Consider the following 14,811-nt stretch of genomic DNA (forward strand, 5'->3'; position numbering starts at 1 on the left):
CCTTCTTTCCAAATACAGTCACATTAAGGAGACACAGTTCATTCCATAACAAAGAATATATATGTAATATATACACATTTATGTACCACTCTACTAATGTTACATACATACATTGTAAATTTTAAAAGATAATTATATTTTTGAAAACAATGTATTCTAGTTATATCATTGTTTTTATTTCATAATTTGGCTACCAATAAAAGTGGCATTTTCTTCTTTTCACATCTTTACCTCTATTTAACAATATTTTGCAAGAATCTTAAAACTCTACTCATTCATTTATAATTAATGAAAACATTTAATCAGGCTTACAGAGACTGCAGTATACTTGCAGTACACTGTAATTACAGTGCAGGCAGGAAAGTCAGGACACCAGTTCTTTCACACAATGAAATTTCCACTCTTCTCCTACGATATCTCCTAATGTGATGTGTGCTCCAAGTGTGGGTATTACTTCCATTTTGTACATTAAATATTTTAAAAAGGAGTTTCTTTCTGGATTTAACTGGGTTTCTTTTTGGTTTATGGATAAAGATGAATATATATATTAATATTGTCTGCTGGCACTATGGTTGATGATTTTAAATGTTCCACTTTCACGACGTATGGCCTAAACACAAAGTAAAACGTCCACCCAATTGGATAGTGGGTTCATTGGTATTCATCTGTTATGCTTCATGTCTTATGTGTATTACATATATTCTGCGTTTTAAGGATTTTAAAGATATTTTAAACTAGTCATAATTTTGATTGAAAATTCTGTATTTCTTTTTTTTTTTTTTTTTTAAGGATTTTATTTGAAAGAGAGACGTGACAGATCCTGAGCACAGGGGAAGGGCAGAGGGAGAAGGATGAACAAACTCCCTGCTGAGCAGGGAGCCCTATGTAGGAACCAACCCAGGATCCTGGGATGATGACCTTAGCCAAAGGCAGACCCTTAACCCACTGTGCCACCCAGGCACCTGAAAATTCTGTTCCAGTAATAGTCAGTCGTTCATTATTGCACGGAAGAGTTTAATAAGTCTTTTCAGTCCAAAGTGCTAGATTTTCCAGAATATATTCTTGGTTATTTCTTTAATTATACTGTATTTTACATTTGTTGAAACCTTTTCTGTAGTTATGTCAATTAGCTATAGATTAGATATCTTTATTTTTTATGTATCTATCCCCTATATAGCTTTACTGCCTTTTCTCCAATGTTCTGGACATTTTTTTTTCAAATTTGTCCTTATCTAAATACTTAATTTCTATAGTATTAATTATGTATGACTTTCAGACTTAATTTTCGTTATTTTACTTTATTTATTTTTTACTTTCTGTTCTGGGAAATTTTAACCATAATAAAAGTAGAGAAAATAGTGTAATGAACTATGTAAACTCATCATTCATCCTTAACAGTTATCATCTCATGGCCATTCTTATTTCATCTGTTCCTTCCCATTATTCTAAATCAAATTTCAGACATTATATAATTTCATAAATATTTAATATTTATCTCTAAAAGATAACAGATTTTTAAAAAATATAACCACATCATCATACCTAAAGATGATAGTTAGTTACCTAGTCATCTCTGATAAGTGGAGTGTAGTGCTGGATTGCCTACAAACATCTGTAGTTCTCTTGACAGAAATTATTATTGAAGAACAATTTTCAGCATACACCCCTCCCCGTAGTTCATCCCACCTCTGATTTCATGATCCTAAGAATAAAGTGTCCCATCATGGCTATTTCCATTTCCTGTCAGACTGTGTAGGTAGGAATTATAACCTTAGGATGGATGAAGAAAAGCTTTTGAATGAGGAGAGAGAAAAAACAGTTCTAGCTGTTCTTGAAAACAGCTCCTATATGTGGTTGAGTTGGTCCACAGAAGTTCAGGGGAAAAGCAGAGGTTTGATGGCTATAAAATTCTCACTGTGGGGCATCTGGATGGCTTCGTTGGTTGAGTATCTGCCTTCGGCACAGGTCATGATCTTGGAGTCCTGGGATTGAGCCCCATGTCGGGCTCCTGGCCTAGCAGGTGGTCTGCTCTTCCCTCTCCCATGCTGCTCTCCCTACCCCGAAGCACTGTGTGCACGCTCTCTTTCTCTAAAATAAATAAATAAAAGGAAGGAGTTCTTAACTGTGATTTTTATCTCTCCAAGGACTCACCAGTTTACCTTAATGTGTCATCTGAATATGTATTACTAGAAATTCTTTTTATCTGGCTATTGATCAGTGTTTCTGCACTTGATTCTAGCTAAAAGGCCAAGAAGCAATTGATCAGTGTTTCTGATGTTTTTTAAACTCTATGTACTCTTTTGTGTTTTCCTAAGTAAAAGACAGAGGCAAGCAAATTGGGCATCACTGGTTTTCTTTTCTTATAACCCAGAGGTTTTGTAATGCATTTTTTTTTAAAGACCTCATTCATAGTTCAGAATCATTCATTTATTAATTTCCCAACTTTCCCTAAACCCCACTGTCTTTTAATTTTAAGAGAAAAAAATCACTTCACTTGGACAGGTCTCACAGCCAGTTCTAAGACTTATCCAACATGTGTTAGATTTAATTAAAGCCATTAAAGAACAGGTTTTTATTCAACTAGATAATGGATTTAACTAAGATTGCCCTATTTTCCAAACACATTGATTAATGGTTTTCAGATAATTGGTAGACAGTAAGATTACTCTTAACCAGTGCTGTACTGGACATAATTAGTATGGTTTTTGATGTCTCAAAAGTACCTTTTTTTATATTATATATTATATTTTTTATAAACATTATTAATCTTGTGAAAATATAAATAGTAGAACTTTCTGGGAATTGTATTCTAGATAAACACTGAGTTTCCTGTAATAGTGTTCACCAAATTCAAGATTCTCTGTAAAGGGCTTTGAATTAAGACTAAATTGTAGATACGTTTAACAATAAGTAAAGCTTAGAAAGGGAATCAGAAGTGAGGAAAAGCTGGTGGTAAAATTGTCACTAGTAAGTATTTTAGTCCATTTACTTCCTTTTTGAATATGTATATCAACCCCGTTTATATTTATACTAATCTAGTGTAAATGAAAGTGATAATATGTTAAAGGTTTAGAACATGCAGAAGGCGCTGAGTCCTATGTAGATTTCTCCACAGTGAGTGCCTGTGAGTTGGAGCATTTGAGCAATAACCTAAAGAAGATATATTCTTTCATACCTAGTTATTCAACGTTTTAAGAATCTAATTGATAAATTATTATAATTTCCCAATTAAAAAAATTTTAAGAGATACAGATATTTTGCTCATTAAAAACAAAAGTTTTGTTCTAATGCATTTTTTTAAAAGTAAATTTCTCCTTGAGCTATATCAGGATATAGTAGCATAGTAATTTTTACTAGTTTACTTTTGTTTGGAATTCTCCTTTCAGTTAAAAACTTCATAGCCAGACTTACTGATAATGTTTGAGAAGTTTTACTAATTATTTTATGTCTTACCTAAGAATCAAAATACTCTACATATTTTCTTTATGTTCCCAAAGCAGTTAAGAGAAGATGTGTTACCAAGAGGGAAACTGTTTCTGTAGGATTGGTTAATTATTTATGACTACACAGTCAGTCATTAGTGAATAGATTTAAGAACAGAACTTGAAGGGATAATTTTTGCTTCTTTGTACTTTTATGTATGTTCAAAAATTTTGACATCGAACACTTTTTAAGTATGTAGAATGTGAGTAATGTAAAGAATGGTGCTCAGGTTTTAGTGGTATCCCCCTGTTTCTCTAACTGTATCGAACAGAAATATCAACGCTGCTAATACATCATGTGCATTTCATGTGTGTTTTAGCTTTCTGTTGGAATAACTGAATTTGTTTAAATGTTTATTGTTCCCTCACAGGTGTTGGATCCTGAACAAAACCATAACTTCACAGATCATTATCTAAATGTGGCCTTTGACCTTTCCCAAGTTCTTTTTATAGCTACTGCCAACACCACTGCAACTATTCCACCTGCCTTGTTGGACAGAATGGAAATCATTCAGGTTCCAGGTACCTGATTCATAAATAAAATAGCTTTTGCCTTCCTGAGTAAAACCCTTTAAGTTGTGCTGTGGAGTTTTGAGTAAAAGTTGATTTTCCAGTGTATGATCTTCAAAGTTCTAAGTATGGTATAAAATAGCTTTTATGTAAATTCAAAGTCTGGAACAACAAAACTTTGTTTTAATGATGACATATAAGATTATTGTATGTTCTGTAAGACATCAAGAATAAAGCTTGCATAACAATTTCAGACAACTTAGCATTAAAAAATTCTTAGCATTAAAAAATGTTTTCCAGTGTCTTAGAAAATAACACATTCCTCTTTGAAATAATTTCTAAACTTAAAAATTTTTTTTTTCCAAATGAGTGTCTAAAAACCAAAAATAGATCTTTACATGGTCAATTTAGCTTATGTATAAGATTTTGCAGTTTGTAAGTGGTATCCCCATGTTTCTCTAACTATATTGAACAGAAATATCAATGCTGCTAATACATCATGTGCATTTCATGTGTGTTTTGCAGTTTTTTCAGTTTTGCAGTTTTTACTTTACTGAGAAAGTGTAATCATTTATTCTCGTTAAGAGTTGGGTCCTAAAGAGTTGCTGAATTTTATTACATTTGGTCTCACTTTTATATAAAAGTGCAGGAGGCTTTTAAATTCCTCTTCTTTTTAATTTTTTGTCAAGTAGTTCCGCCTTTTTTCTTTTTACTGTGTCTTCTCTTTCACTGTAGTGTGTAAGGTAGAGTCCTTTAATTACAAACACTAAAAAACCCCAGTGTTTTCACTTTCTTTTCATTGCTTAGAATTACTTAGAATTACTTTTCCCTAGAAGAGATGAAACATAAGTGGGCATTTGTTAAAATGAAAATAGAGAAGAATCAAAATATATTTTGATTCTAAGAATAATCTAAGTATGTATTTCATATTAATTTGAAATAAATTTTTACTACCAAGTGAATGATAATTGCATTTCTTAGTTATCTGTGAGCCTTGCAAGTTCCAATACTTATTTTTAAAATATGGTGGAGTAAAAAATTGCTTTTTGCATATGAATAAGACTAAAATAGGGGCAACTGGGTGGCTTGGTCAGTTAAGCATCTGCCTTCAGCCCAGGTCATGATCCCAGGGTCCCCTCCTGGTTGTGTGCACTTTCTCTCTCTGTCTCTGTCAAATAAATAAAATCTTTAAAATAAAAAAAAAAAAAAGACTAAAATAAATAAAGAGACCCAGTTGCCTGGAATCTCCCAATTAAGACAGAGAATCCATAAGATAAACTGACATGAAGTGAAATAACCAGGACAGCTGTTGCATAGGTACACATATGATGCCAGTATCTTCCTTGCAGGTTTGATTAGCCCGTCTTCTACTGTTTGGGCATTTTTAATTTCCTTTTTCTACTCAAATGAGCTGTCTTATCAGTTCATCTTTTTTGTTTGTTTGTTTGTTTGTTAAATGAGAAGGGGACAATTAATTAGGGACCTTTTTTCTTACAGGATTTAAAGACAAAGTAAATCTATTCTTTTGAGGCTCTTAAATAAGAACATAAAGTCTTTTAACTATATAAATTATATATATAATTCCAGTATGTATAGGGGAAAAACTTCTATGGGGATGTCTTAGTTTCTGTTTTGTTGCTTAAATTTATAGCCAGGGTTCTGAAAATAGCTCCTTTGCAGCTCTTGCCTTCGAACCCACCACTGACTTTACCTCAATCCCTTGTTGTTGTTGTCAGTTGTTTCAGTTATGTATCAAATTATGCTAAAGATAAGAGATAAGTTATTTGCATGTTAAATAATAAAATTTCACATTTAAGTTAAGGAGATAATTATCTTAGAGATTTGATGAGAGTTTTCCTCTTCCTTGAGAAATACATTATTTAATCAAGAGACTTTCAAACCTGTGCTTATTAGTAAATGCTCTTTTTGTTTGTGGACAAAGTTGGAAATTTTAACAGTTACTAACTGGAGCTTGAATTTCTTTATTCTAATTATAATCTTATTGGAAGTTAACACTTAAATTCATTATAAATCCAAGATACATTAAATCTGCATTTGATTCATTTAAAAAAAAAAAAACATAGCACTGTGGAAGCTGTGTGAATAATTACAGCATAAGATCACTTTTTTCCTAGGGTATACACAAGAGGAGAAGATCGAGATTGCCCACAGGCACTTGATCCCAAAGCAACTGGAACAGCATGGGTTGACTCCTCAGCAGATTCAGATCCCACAGGTTACTACTCTTGACATCATCACCAGGTTAGTCAGCCATCCTGAGGCCTAAGTAATGTTTGAGTCTAAAAAGGAGACAGTTTTGCTGGCAACTCACAGCATCCATTTCTTTCTCTCCTTTTGATTCCCAGCAAACATTCCCATAACTTGATGTACTCAGGGCTCCATTTTAGGCAGAAGTTTATAGGGAAAGTACTTAGAGTATCTTCATAGCTGAGGACTTTAGCTAAGCTACAATTTCAGCTTTTTCACAAGAACAGTGTAAGGGATTCATCAGATAAATTTAAGAATCAAAAACAAGGAAAATATTGAGATACCTTATATACCCCAGGATCTTAAAAGTGACATTCTTTCAAGAATTGCATTGCTACTTTGAAACACCTGTTTTAGGTTCTTCAGATTTTCTTTTCTTCCCCTTGAGAGATTTTAAACATCCTTAAAATTTTCATCTTTGGAATTACCACCAGAAGGATTGAAAGGGTACTTTCTTAGCTACCAAGTGCTTAAGCCAGTGGCAAGCAGTATGTAAAATCTAAGTAGAGTATTGCTTTGTCTGATTTATACATTGCATGTTTGAATGGAAAATACACCCTGTTGAGAATTTATATCTGTAACAGCCTCTTACAGTTTTCCTGGCTCAGCGTTACAGCTCCATTGCATCATCTGGCAAATTGTGTCAGGCTGCCAAACACTCCTCACGTGGTCCTCTCACAGTAACTGCTGTTTTTCAGGAGAAGCAAAGTATCTTTCTATTTTGAACTTTGACTTTGATTTGGCCAGTCAGACTGCTTTTTGATCTAAGCCAGCCTTCTTATGGAAGTCTATTTGGAAGTCTATTTCAATTTATACACAAAACAGTAAGACCAGATCTGACCTGGGAGTTCCTTTTCTTAACTTGTGATTCATTGTGTGGATAATGCCAGGAGAAATGAATTAGGTGATTTATATGCTGAAGTCTTCCAACAATAATATTATTCCAGATAACACCCCTGATGCCTTTGGGTAACTTTCAACAAGTCACTTAACCTTTTTGATAGTTTCCCCATCTATAAAATATGAGTGAGAGAACAAAAATATCTGGATCAAAATAATAATGACTTCGAAAAGTAATCATTATTTATATTTCCCAGTTGCTTGGAGAACTGTCCCTTTTTTATATGTGTGTTAGCTCAAAACATATCAAATACTAAACGCTATGGACATTAGCAAATGTCCCTGAGAAGTTTTAATATTTTTGAAAACAGCACAGGTATTTGCTACTCTAAGCAGTTTTGGCTGTTTAGTGAGTTACCAAGATTAGGATATAGTTTTTCATCTTTTGATGTGTTTTTCATCTTTTTGTGTGTCATAGTCCTGGACCTATAATGTTCAGGAGGAGGGGAAGGGGTTTAGATCTCATCTAGTCCCACACCCTCCCTATGTAACTAGCCTACTTGAGTTCTGCCTGTGCTAGAGGACTCACTGCTGTAATTTTCTAGTTCTGCCCTCTACGAGCACCTAGAATCTAAGGATAAATTCCTCCCTTGTACAGCTCTTCTGGCATTAAAAAAAATGTCAGGTCCACTTCCCATGAATGTTCTCTTTTTCAAGCTGAACATTCCTGTTCTCTTTACCATTCCTCTTGACCCACTCTCAACACCTCACCTTTCTGATTAGTTATCTTCTGAATGCTGCCTGTGAAACCGGTGTCCCCTTTAAAATGAAACATCTGGAGTGGAACTCAGTATTTCACATGTAGCCTGAGCTGTTCATGGTGTAAGACCACTTGCTTTCCTATTTGGATTATATTATTTTATGACTATATCTCAAGACTCTTAACTGTTTTAGGTTTTTCTCTTGCCTATTGAACTTATAGTTACCAAACATCTTTAGTTGTTTTTCATATGAATTTCTGCTAAATTTGGTCTGTCTCATTCTGTACTCTTAGGGTAGGGTTGAATTTTACAAAACCCAAATGGAGAAGTTTGCCGTTATGTGTATATTGTTGTTTGTCTCAGCTACCTGCAACAAATGGATTTTTTTTTATCTTGATTATCATTAGTTTTAGGTCCTCTGGAAATTGGCATATAGAGCGTCTTCATGCTCATGTCATAGGAAAACATCAGCCACTTCTTGTAGAATACTGGTGACTCTTTGGGTTTAAAAATACTGAATAGGGGTTGTTGTGTCTAGTTTCTTTCAGTCAGCTGTTAATCTTATACTGTCTGCATTAATTTCTGGGTACCTTAAAAGAAAGAAAAAAAAGAAAAAAACAATATCTCATTTGTGTTGTTGTGGATGTCATTATTTCTGAAAGTTTATTCTGAACATCTGCATGTTCATGTCATTCCCCTGTAAGCTTCTTCAATCCCTGTTCTTTCATCTTTTGTCCAGACCCTTAATTTGAGCTCATCAGCAAGTTGTCTTGAAAGTTACATTGGGTTTTTTTTTTTTTTTTTTTTTTTTTTACATGTTGGTTTGTTTATTTTTAACAAGCCTCTCGGTTTTCTTCCTTACTGAAATTATATGCAGTTGTGTAATAATGGACTTTATGCTTGCCTCCTCAAATCCCTTTGATTGAAATGAGTTTTACTTTAGAGGGTTTTTGCGAAGTTTTTGTCTTTTCTCAGAACTTTTGAAATCTTATTCCCTAAAATCTAGAATAGGTGTCTGACTGCCTAATTAAGTCCAGTTTTTCAGATAAACCTATATTCTCTACCTGATGCTTCCCATTCAGATCCATCCAAAGCTGGGTGGCCAAGAATGGTTGTGTTACATAATAGTTTATGAAGTGGCATATAGGATTTATAGAGTCTAACATAACTTTTTTTTAAGACATTTAGACATTTCTAACCACATTCAGAATCTTCTTCACAAATTCACTATGCATGTATCAGCATATTTTCCTTCTTTAGAAGTCTCTAAGAAAATACACTGAATAGGGGTGACTAGCACAGTTCCCACTAAAAACTAGATATCTAAGGTTAATTTTTGCTTTAGATGGGAAAATTTTATTTTTCTGATTCTTTCAGCAATATTTCAAGTATAATAAGTTCATGTAGAATTTTCTTAAATTGATAAATTTTACCTAAGAAAGCTCTTACACATATCATCAAGAAGTAAATGATGTCTTATGTGCTGCCAGATTTACATTGAAGAACCAAAGATTTTTTTTTTTAATACAGGATAATAGTTGAAGATAAAAATCCCTATAAAGGGGAAAGTTATAGCTGAAAATACATCTGAATATTTAAGAAATAATAGTATTTTTTTTAAAAAACAGGAAAAAGAAAGAAATAATAGTACTTTAAAGAGGAATTTTAAAATATGAGGAAGTTAGTACTTAAGAAAATGTAATGAACTTTTAGATGTACACTGTTTCTTTAGTATAAATGTTAATCATATTATTTCTGTTTTTACAGGTGATGTTTAGCCAAAAATAAAATATTTTCCTTTGATGACAGGTATACCAGAGAGGCAGGGGTTCGCTCTCTGGACAGGAAGTTTGGGGCCATTTGCCGAGCTGTTGCTGTGAAGGTAGCAGAAGGACAACATAAAGAAGCCAAGTTGGACCATTCTGATGTGGCTGAGGGAGAAGGTCTGTGATGTTGATCTGGGGCTCTTGGGCTCGGTGGTAGGAGTCAGAGGCATAAAAAAGTTCAACATGGAGGGATGGTGTTGGCTTGGCCTTGGAGCAGTAGTACATACTACTGAACCAGTAGATCCATGCAACAAGTAAGTAATAACACTGATGTATTTTATCAAGAGGATTCTCTTTTACAATAGTACAGAGTTTCAGCTGGAATGATACTCCATATTAATGCTTTAAAGGTATCACATTTCTCCAGATTTATGATGGTGTGCTTTACATATGGGTTCTGGTGTTCCATTTTTTCTTTCTGATCCAGACTGTTACAAAGTCTTTCAGTATTTATAGCATGGAAAGTTATTACACCAATTTAAAAATCCAAGCTGTCCAAATATTGCAAGGGTAGATCTTTGTACTCTGGAAGAGCTTTATATGTCATGATTTTTCTCACACATTTTCTTTGATGGTATACAATTAAAATTAAATTATTTTTTCTTAAATAATTGTGGAGGGGGTGAGGCGCCTGGGTGGCTCAGTGGGTTAAAGCCTCTGCCTTTGGCTCGGGTCATGATCCCAGGGTCCTGAAATCGAGCCCCGCATTGGGCTCTCTGCTCAGCAGGAAGCCTGCTTCTCCCTCTCTCACTGCCTGTCTCTCTGCCTACTTGTGATCTCTGTCTGTCAAATCAATAAAAATCTTTAAAAAAAAAATTGTGTAGGGGGTGATAGGGAAAGAAAGGGAAGATTTCTATTCCTAAAATTAATCAAATGTGACCATTTCCACTGGTACCCAGTTAGAATGTTTTAACTTCTTGCCCTAGACCCGTAAGGGGTCTCTGTTCATCATACCATGCTGCTACACAACTTGCCAAAACTTGCTTTAACAAACATGATTTGAGTAGTGGGGAATTGAAATTTTCTAATAGTAAGGAGGTTATTAGATATTCTACCATTTCCATAGCTCTTTCTAGAACAGTTTGATGAATGCAGTTGAAGAACCATAATTTGTGATATACTTAGTGGAATCGAGGTAAACATCTTCCCTGTTTTTCCTTCTGTTGTCAAGCACAGTGCATTTAACACTTTATCATTAAAAGAGTGGACTTTCATACAATCATCCTGTTTCCAGTATGATGCTTTACCCCCTCCTACTGTGCCAAGAACCTTCATGGTTCATTTTCTCCAGGGAGTAAACTTCCTGTCTGCTGTTGAGCTGGAGAAGGATGTTGTCCTTCCTATACCGACGGAGTAGGGGTAGGGATCTTAAGCGCTGATTGTTTCTAACACAGACTTTAACATTTTTCTATTTAGTACCATTCCTCATTGATATTTTCAGGGTGCTTCAAATTCCTGAGCCTTCGTAGCATTTTATGGATAACATTAAGGTTTCTTCTTTCTCTAGCCTAAATGTCTGTTACTTCCTATCCACCCACTTTCTGTTTTCCAAAATATTGTCAGCATCTCATATTAACTATTGTCTTTTTTTCTTACTCTTTTTATTCTTAAGGGTTTATACTTTTTAAATTTCTTAATTGTCATTTTATAGGATTTGGAGAGGAAGTTTAGAGATAAACACATATCATTTTTAAAAATCTGAATTTTTAAAAAGTTCCCTAGGTGAATGATAGCCTGTAAAGAATAGAATCACTGGTATAGCTGACAGTGAGAGAACTGAAGTATTTTTCTTCTTTTTCTCTTTCTAAATATAAGGCCTAGATCCTCCTGAATTTCCCCTTTTTTATTCTTAGAATACTCGCTTTGTGCTGCGGGTTGAAGCGCCTGGATTTTTTGTTCTAGGCAGACAACGAAATGAGTTTATCTAGTTAGCTTATTTTGAGAAAATTGAGTTTAGGATTGAGATGGTATGTTTGGGGATTTATACCAATATATTCAGAGGGATTTGATGCCAAAGGAAACTTCCCATAGTTATGCAATGCTTAATGTTTATACATATGTCTATTAGCATATTTCCAATAATATCTGTGATCATATTAGTTATTTAAAGATAATCCTGAAATACTCAAGAACTCGTTCAGCAACTTGTGAGCTATGTGGAAACATGCAGTTTTTCATGGCAATATCTATTTGTTTGTTTGTTTGTTTGTTTACTTGAAGTTTTTATTTATTTAAGTACTCTCTACACCCAGTGTGAGGCTTGAACTCAGGATCCCAAGATCAAGAGTTGCATGTTCTTCTGACTGAGCCAGCCAGGCTCCCCTGATTATATTTTCTTAATCCATGATCCACAGAACAAATCCCAAATGATGACATACCCATGAAGATTTGAGTAACTAAGATAATTACCTAGGTATCCACGATAAATAAATATTAGAATAAATACTTGTCTCTTGATGGTGATTTTGGTTGTGGATCTCATGAGAGCCTGTGGACTCTAAGCTACTTCTAATATTGTAAGATGCCCTTGAGTTTACTATAAATGACCCTCCTCCAGACTTTAGTAAGATAATTATAAGGTGTCTTGAAATTAGTGTTTATCAGTTCAACCAATCCAAAAGGAAAATTCGTGCAAAAGGGTCAATAACAGTTTTTATGCCACAAAGTTCAAATGGCTTAATAACTGAAAGTTTTTCATTAAGAAATGAATTATTTAAAATTAGAGTATAAAATAGAATAGTTGTTTTAGAAATTTCAAGGAATGTAGTGAGGGAGTTATTTTTAATGTTGAAAATATTGCTGGATTTAGTTACTGCCAGGAAGAAAAGTAATTTTAGGCCACAAGCTTCAAAACAGGCAGAAACCTCCAGTGTATCGAACATACTTTCTGGAGTAGGCCCAGAAACACTGGTCTGTGAACAGTTGTCTTTGTATTTGTGGGGTCTGAACTGGCAGTTAAAACAGAACAAATAATAATGGACTTTTAAAAGCCTACTGAGATTTATAGTTGATCCATGTTAGGGGAGGAATATTTACGGTTTTTGGTCACTTACCCATAAAGTATGGGATTACTTCCTAAAAGCAGTGCTCCTTATGTTTTCTTCATGTTTACTAGTGTATTTTGAATTGCCCTTTTCCTTTCTGGGATATTAGTTGGATTGGGAGATTTTAAAAAAGTACACGTGGCTAAAATTTTATACTCCCTTTTGCCTTCCTTTAGCTACATAAACAAATGTCTGATTTATTTAATTTTGCGTCTTTGGATGTCTCTCTGTAAAGAGGCAAATGTCCATTTGTTGAAGTACTTCTGTATTATATGTGTCCATTTAACATCTAGTAAGATTTTCTCCTCAAAAATTATCTTCACGAAAGGATTTATGTCGTAACCAATTTTTATAGTTTTTCAGAATATGGAGCAGTCTACTGTTTTTGAAAAATACAGTTTTTATTAGAGAAACTACATTAAACTTAACCTCAAGCTGTTAATTTCTTATTTCATGGAAAGGATCGAAAAGTTAGCTAGAAAAAGAAAGAGTTAACACAGATTTAATGGTTATTCCTGAGGTAGGTAAGGTTCCATTATAAATTAGCTTTTAAAAATCACTTAAAGCAGTACTGTTTAAGTGTTTATGTTATGAAGATCACAGGTACTTACTTATAGGAAAAATGAATTAAACTTGCTAACGTGTGAGAAATGAATTGGTTCTCTGAAATTGGGATGAAATTTCAAGTGGTGGCATCATACATAGTTTCAAGAACGACTGTCCAAGACAGTCTGGATAGCGAGTTTAATGTGTCCTGCAGGTCGTTCTTCAAGATTGCCTTGACTATTGTAGGCCTTCAAATAGCCATTTAAGTTTTAGAAACAGCTTGTCAGTTTCCACTACTAAGTAAGTAAGTAAATAAAATCTCCTGATACTTTGACTCTGCATTGAACCTGTTCATCAGTTTGGGGAGAATTGACAATTTGATATTATCATATATCCTTATTTTTGACCAGCTTCATTTATTTAAGTCTTAGTAAACATTTTAATAGTTTCAGTGATGAGCTTTTGCATACTTTTTCTTTAAATATATTCCTAGTAATGTGATCTTTGTGAATGTATATTACTGTAAATGATATGTTTAATTTTTTTATTTTCTGATTTTGTTATTGTTGTTAACTCTGTGGGGATACTGTATTAACCCATATCCAACAAACTTGCCAAATTGACTCGTTAATTCTGAGTGTAGATTCTTTTGGATATTCTGTGTACACCATCAGTCATCACAAAAGCAAATAATGTTAGTTTCTATCCTTCTTTTGCAGTCATTTTACCTTTTATTTCATGTCTTCCCTAATGCATTAGTTAGGACCTCCAAGAAGAGGTTGAATAGAAATAGTCATGATAACCAAAGTAGCCAGAAAATAAAACCTGTGAAGAAATTACCAGCCTGTATAAGCCTTTGTTTTGTGCCCTTGGGCCACCACTACTCACCTAATCGACTATGATAAAATCTCATTTGTACAGGATTCTCAGTAGCTGGCTAGTTTGCCTCCATTAAGTTCATATCCCTTCACAGCTTTCCTCAATAAACAGTATGCCTTGCCTGTTTGATTCCATTAACAGATACATATTTATAAACTTGGCTATCTGTCTCCCAGTCTCTAGGAAAATAGAAGCTCTAAGTCAGAAACAAAAGCTGAGTGGTTGGGTGGTTTGAGTCATAGGCAGTAGGATTTGATGTCAGTAAAAACATGCCTGTCCTCGCATGATAGATTCCCTGGGGACCCTGCTGACCAAAAAATGCTGGCTAGACCACAGATCTAACTCTGGCAATTTCTGTACTTTGGTCTGGATCTCAGTTTGACTGGGTTGCATTTTGACACGTATTGTTTCTCTGATATGTTTGCCTTATATATGGCAGTAAAATCAACCTAATATTAAGTGGAAGAAGGTGGATACAGTATCCTTAATTTTTTTGGTTTGTCCCTTTTAGACAACTTTACAGTTAAAAATGCACCAAGATAAAATATTTGAATTTTATAGCACCGGTTCTCCTCATTCATTAACTTTAATTCTCCCAGTGCACCGCACTACTGACCTGGGGAGGAAAGGTTTCCTGCCACGGCCACTAAGTCGG

At 34.2% G+C, this 14,811-nt stretch overlaps 1 protein-coding gene across 1 annotated transcript in view; it reads left to right on the forward strand.

Moving 5' to 3' along the window:
* Positions 1-14,811, forward strand: part of LONP2 (lon peptidase 2, peroxisomal) — a 112,934-nt gene that overhangs the window by 57,676 nt on the left and 40,447 nt on the right. Inside the window, exons 9-11 of the mRNA XM_059383465.1 lie at positions 3,854-4,004; positions 6,128-6,254; positions 9,671-9,804. Coding sequence (XP_059239448.1) covers positions 3,854-4,004; positions 6,128-6,254; positions 9,671-9,804 — 412 coding nt within the window. The remainder of the gene's footprint in view (positions 1-3,853; positions 4,005-6,127; positions 6,255-9,670; positions 9,805-14,811) is intronic.

The sequence above is a fragment of the Mustela nigripes genome, chromosome 17, assembly GCF_022355385.1.
Source record: "Mustela nigripes isolate SB6536 chromosome 17, MUSNIG.SB6536, whole genome shotgun sequence".
In the NCBI taxonomy this organism is placed as follows: domain Eukaryota; kingdom Metazoa; phylum Chordata; class Mammalia; order Carnivora; family Mustelidae; genus Mustela; species Mustela nigripes.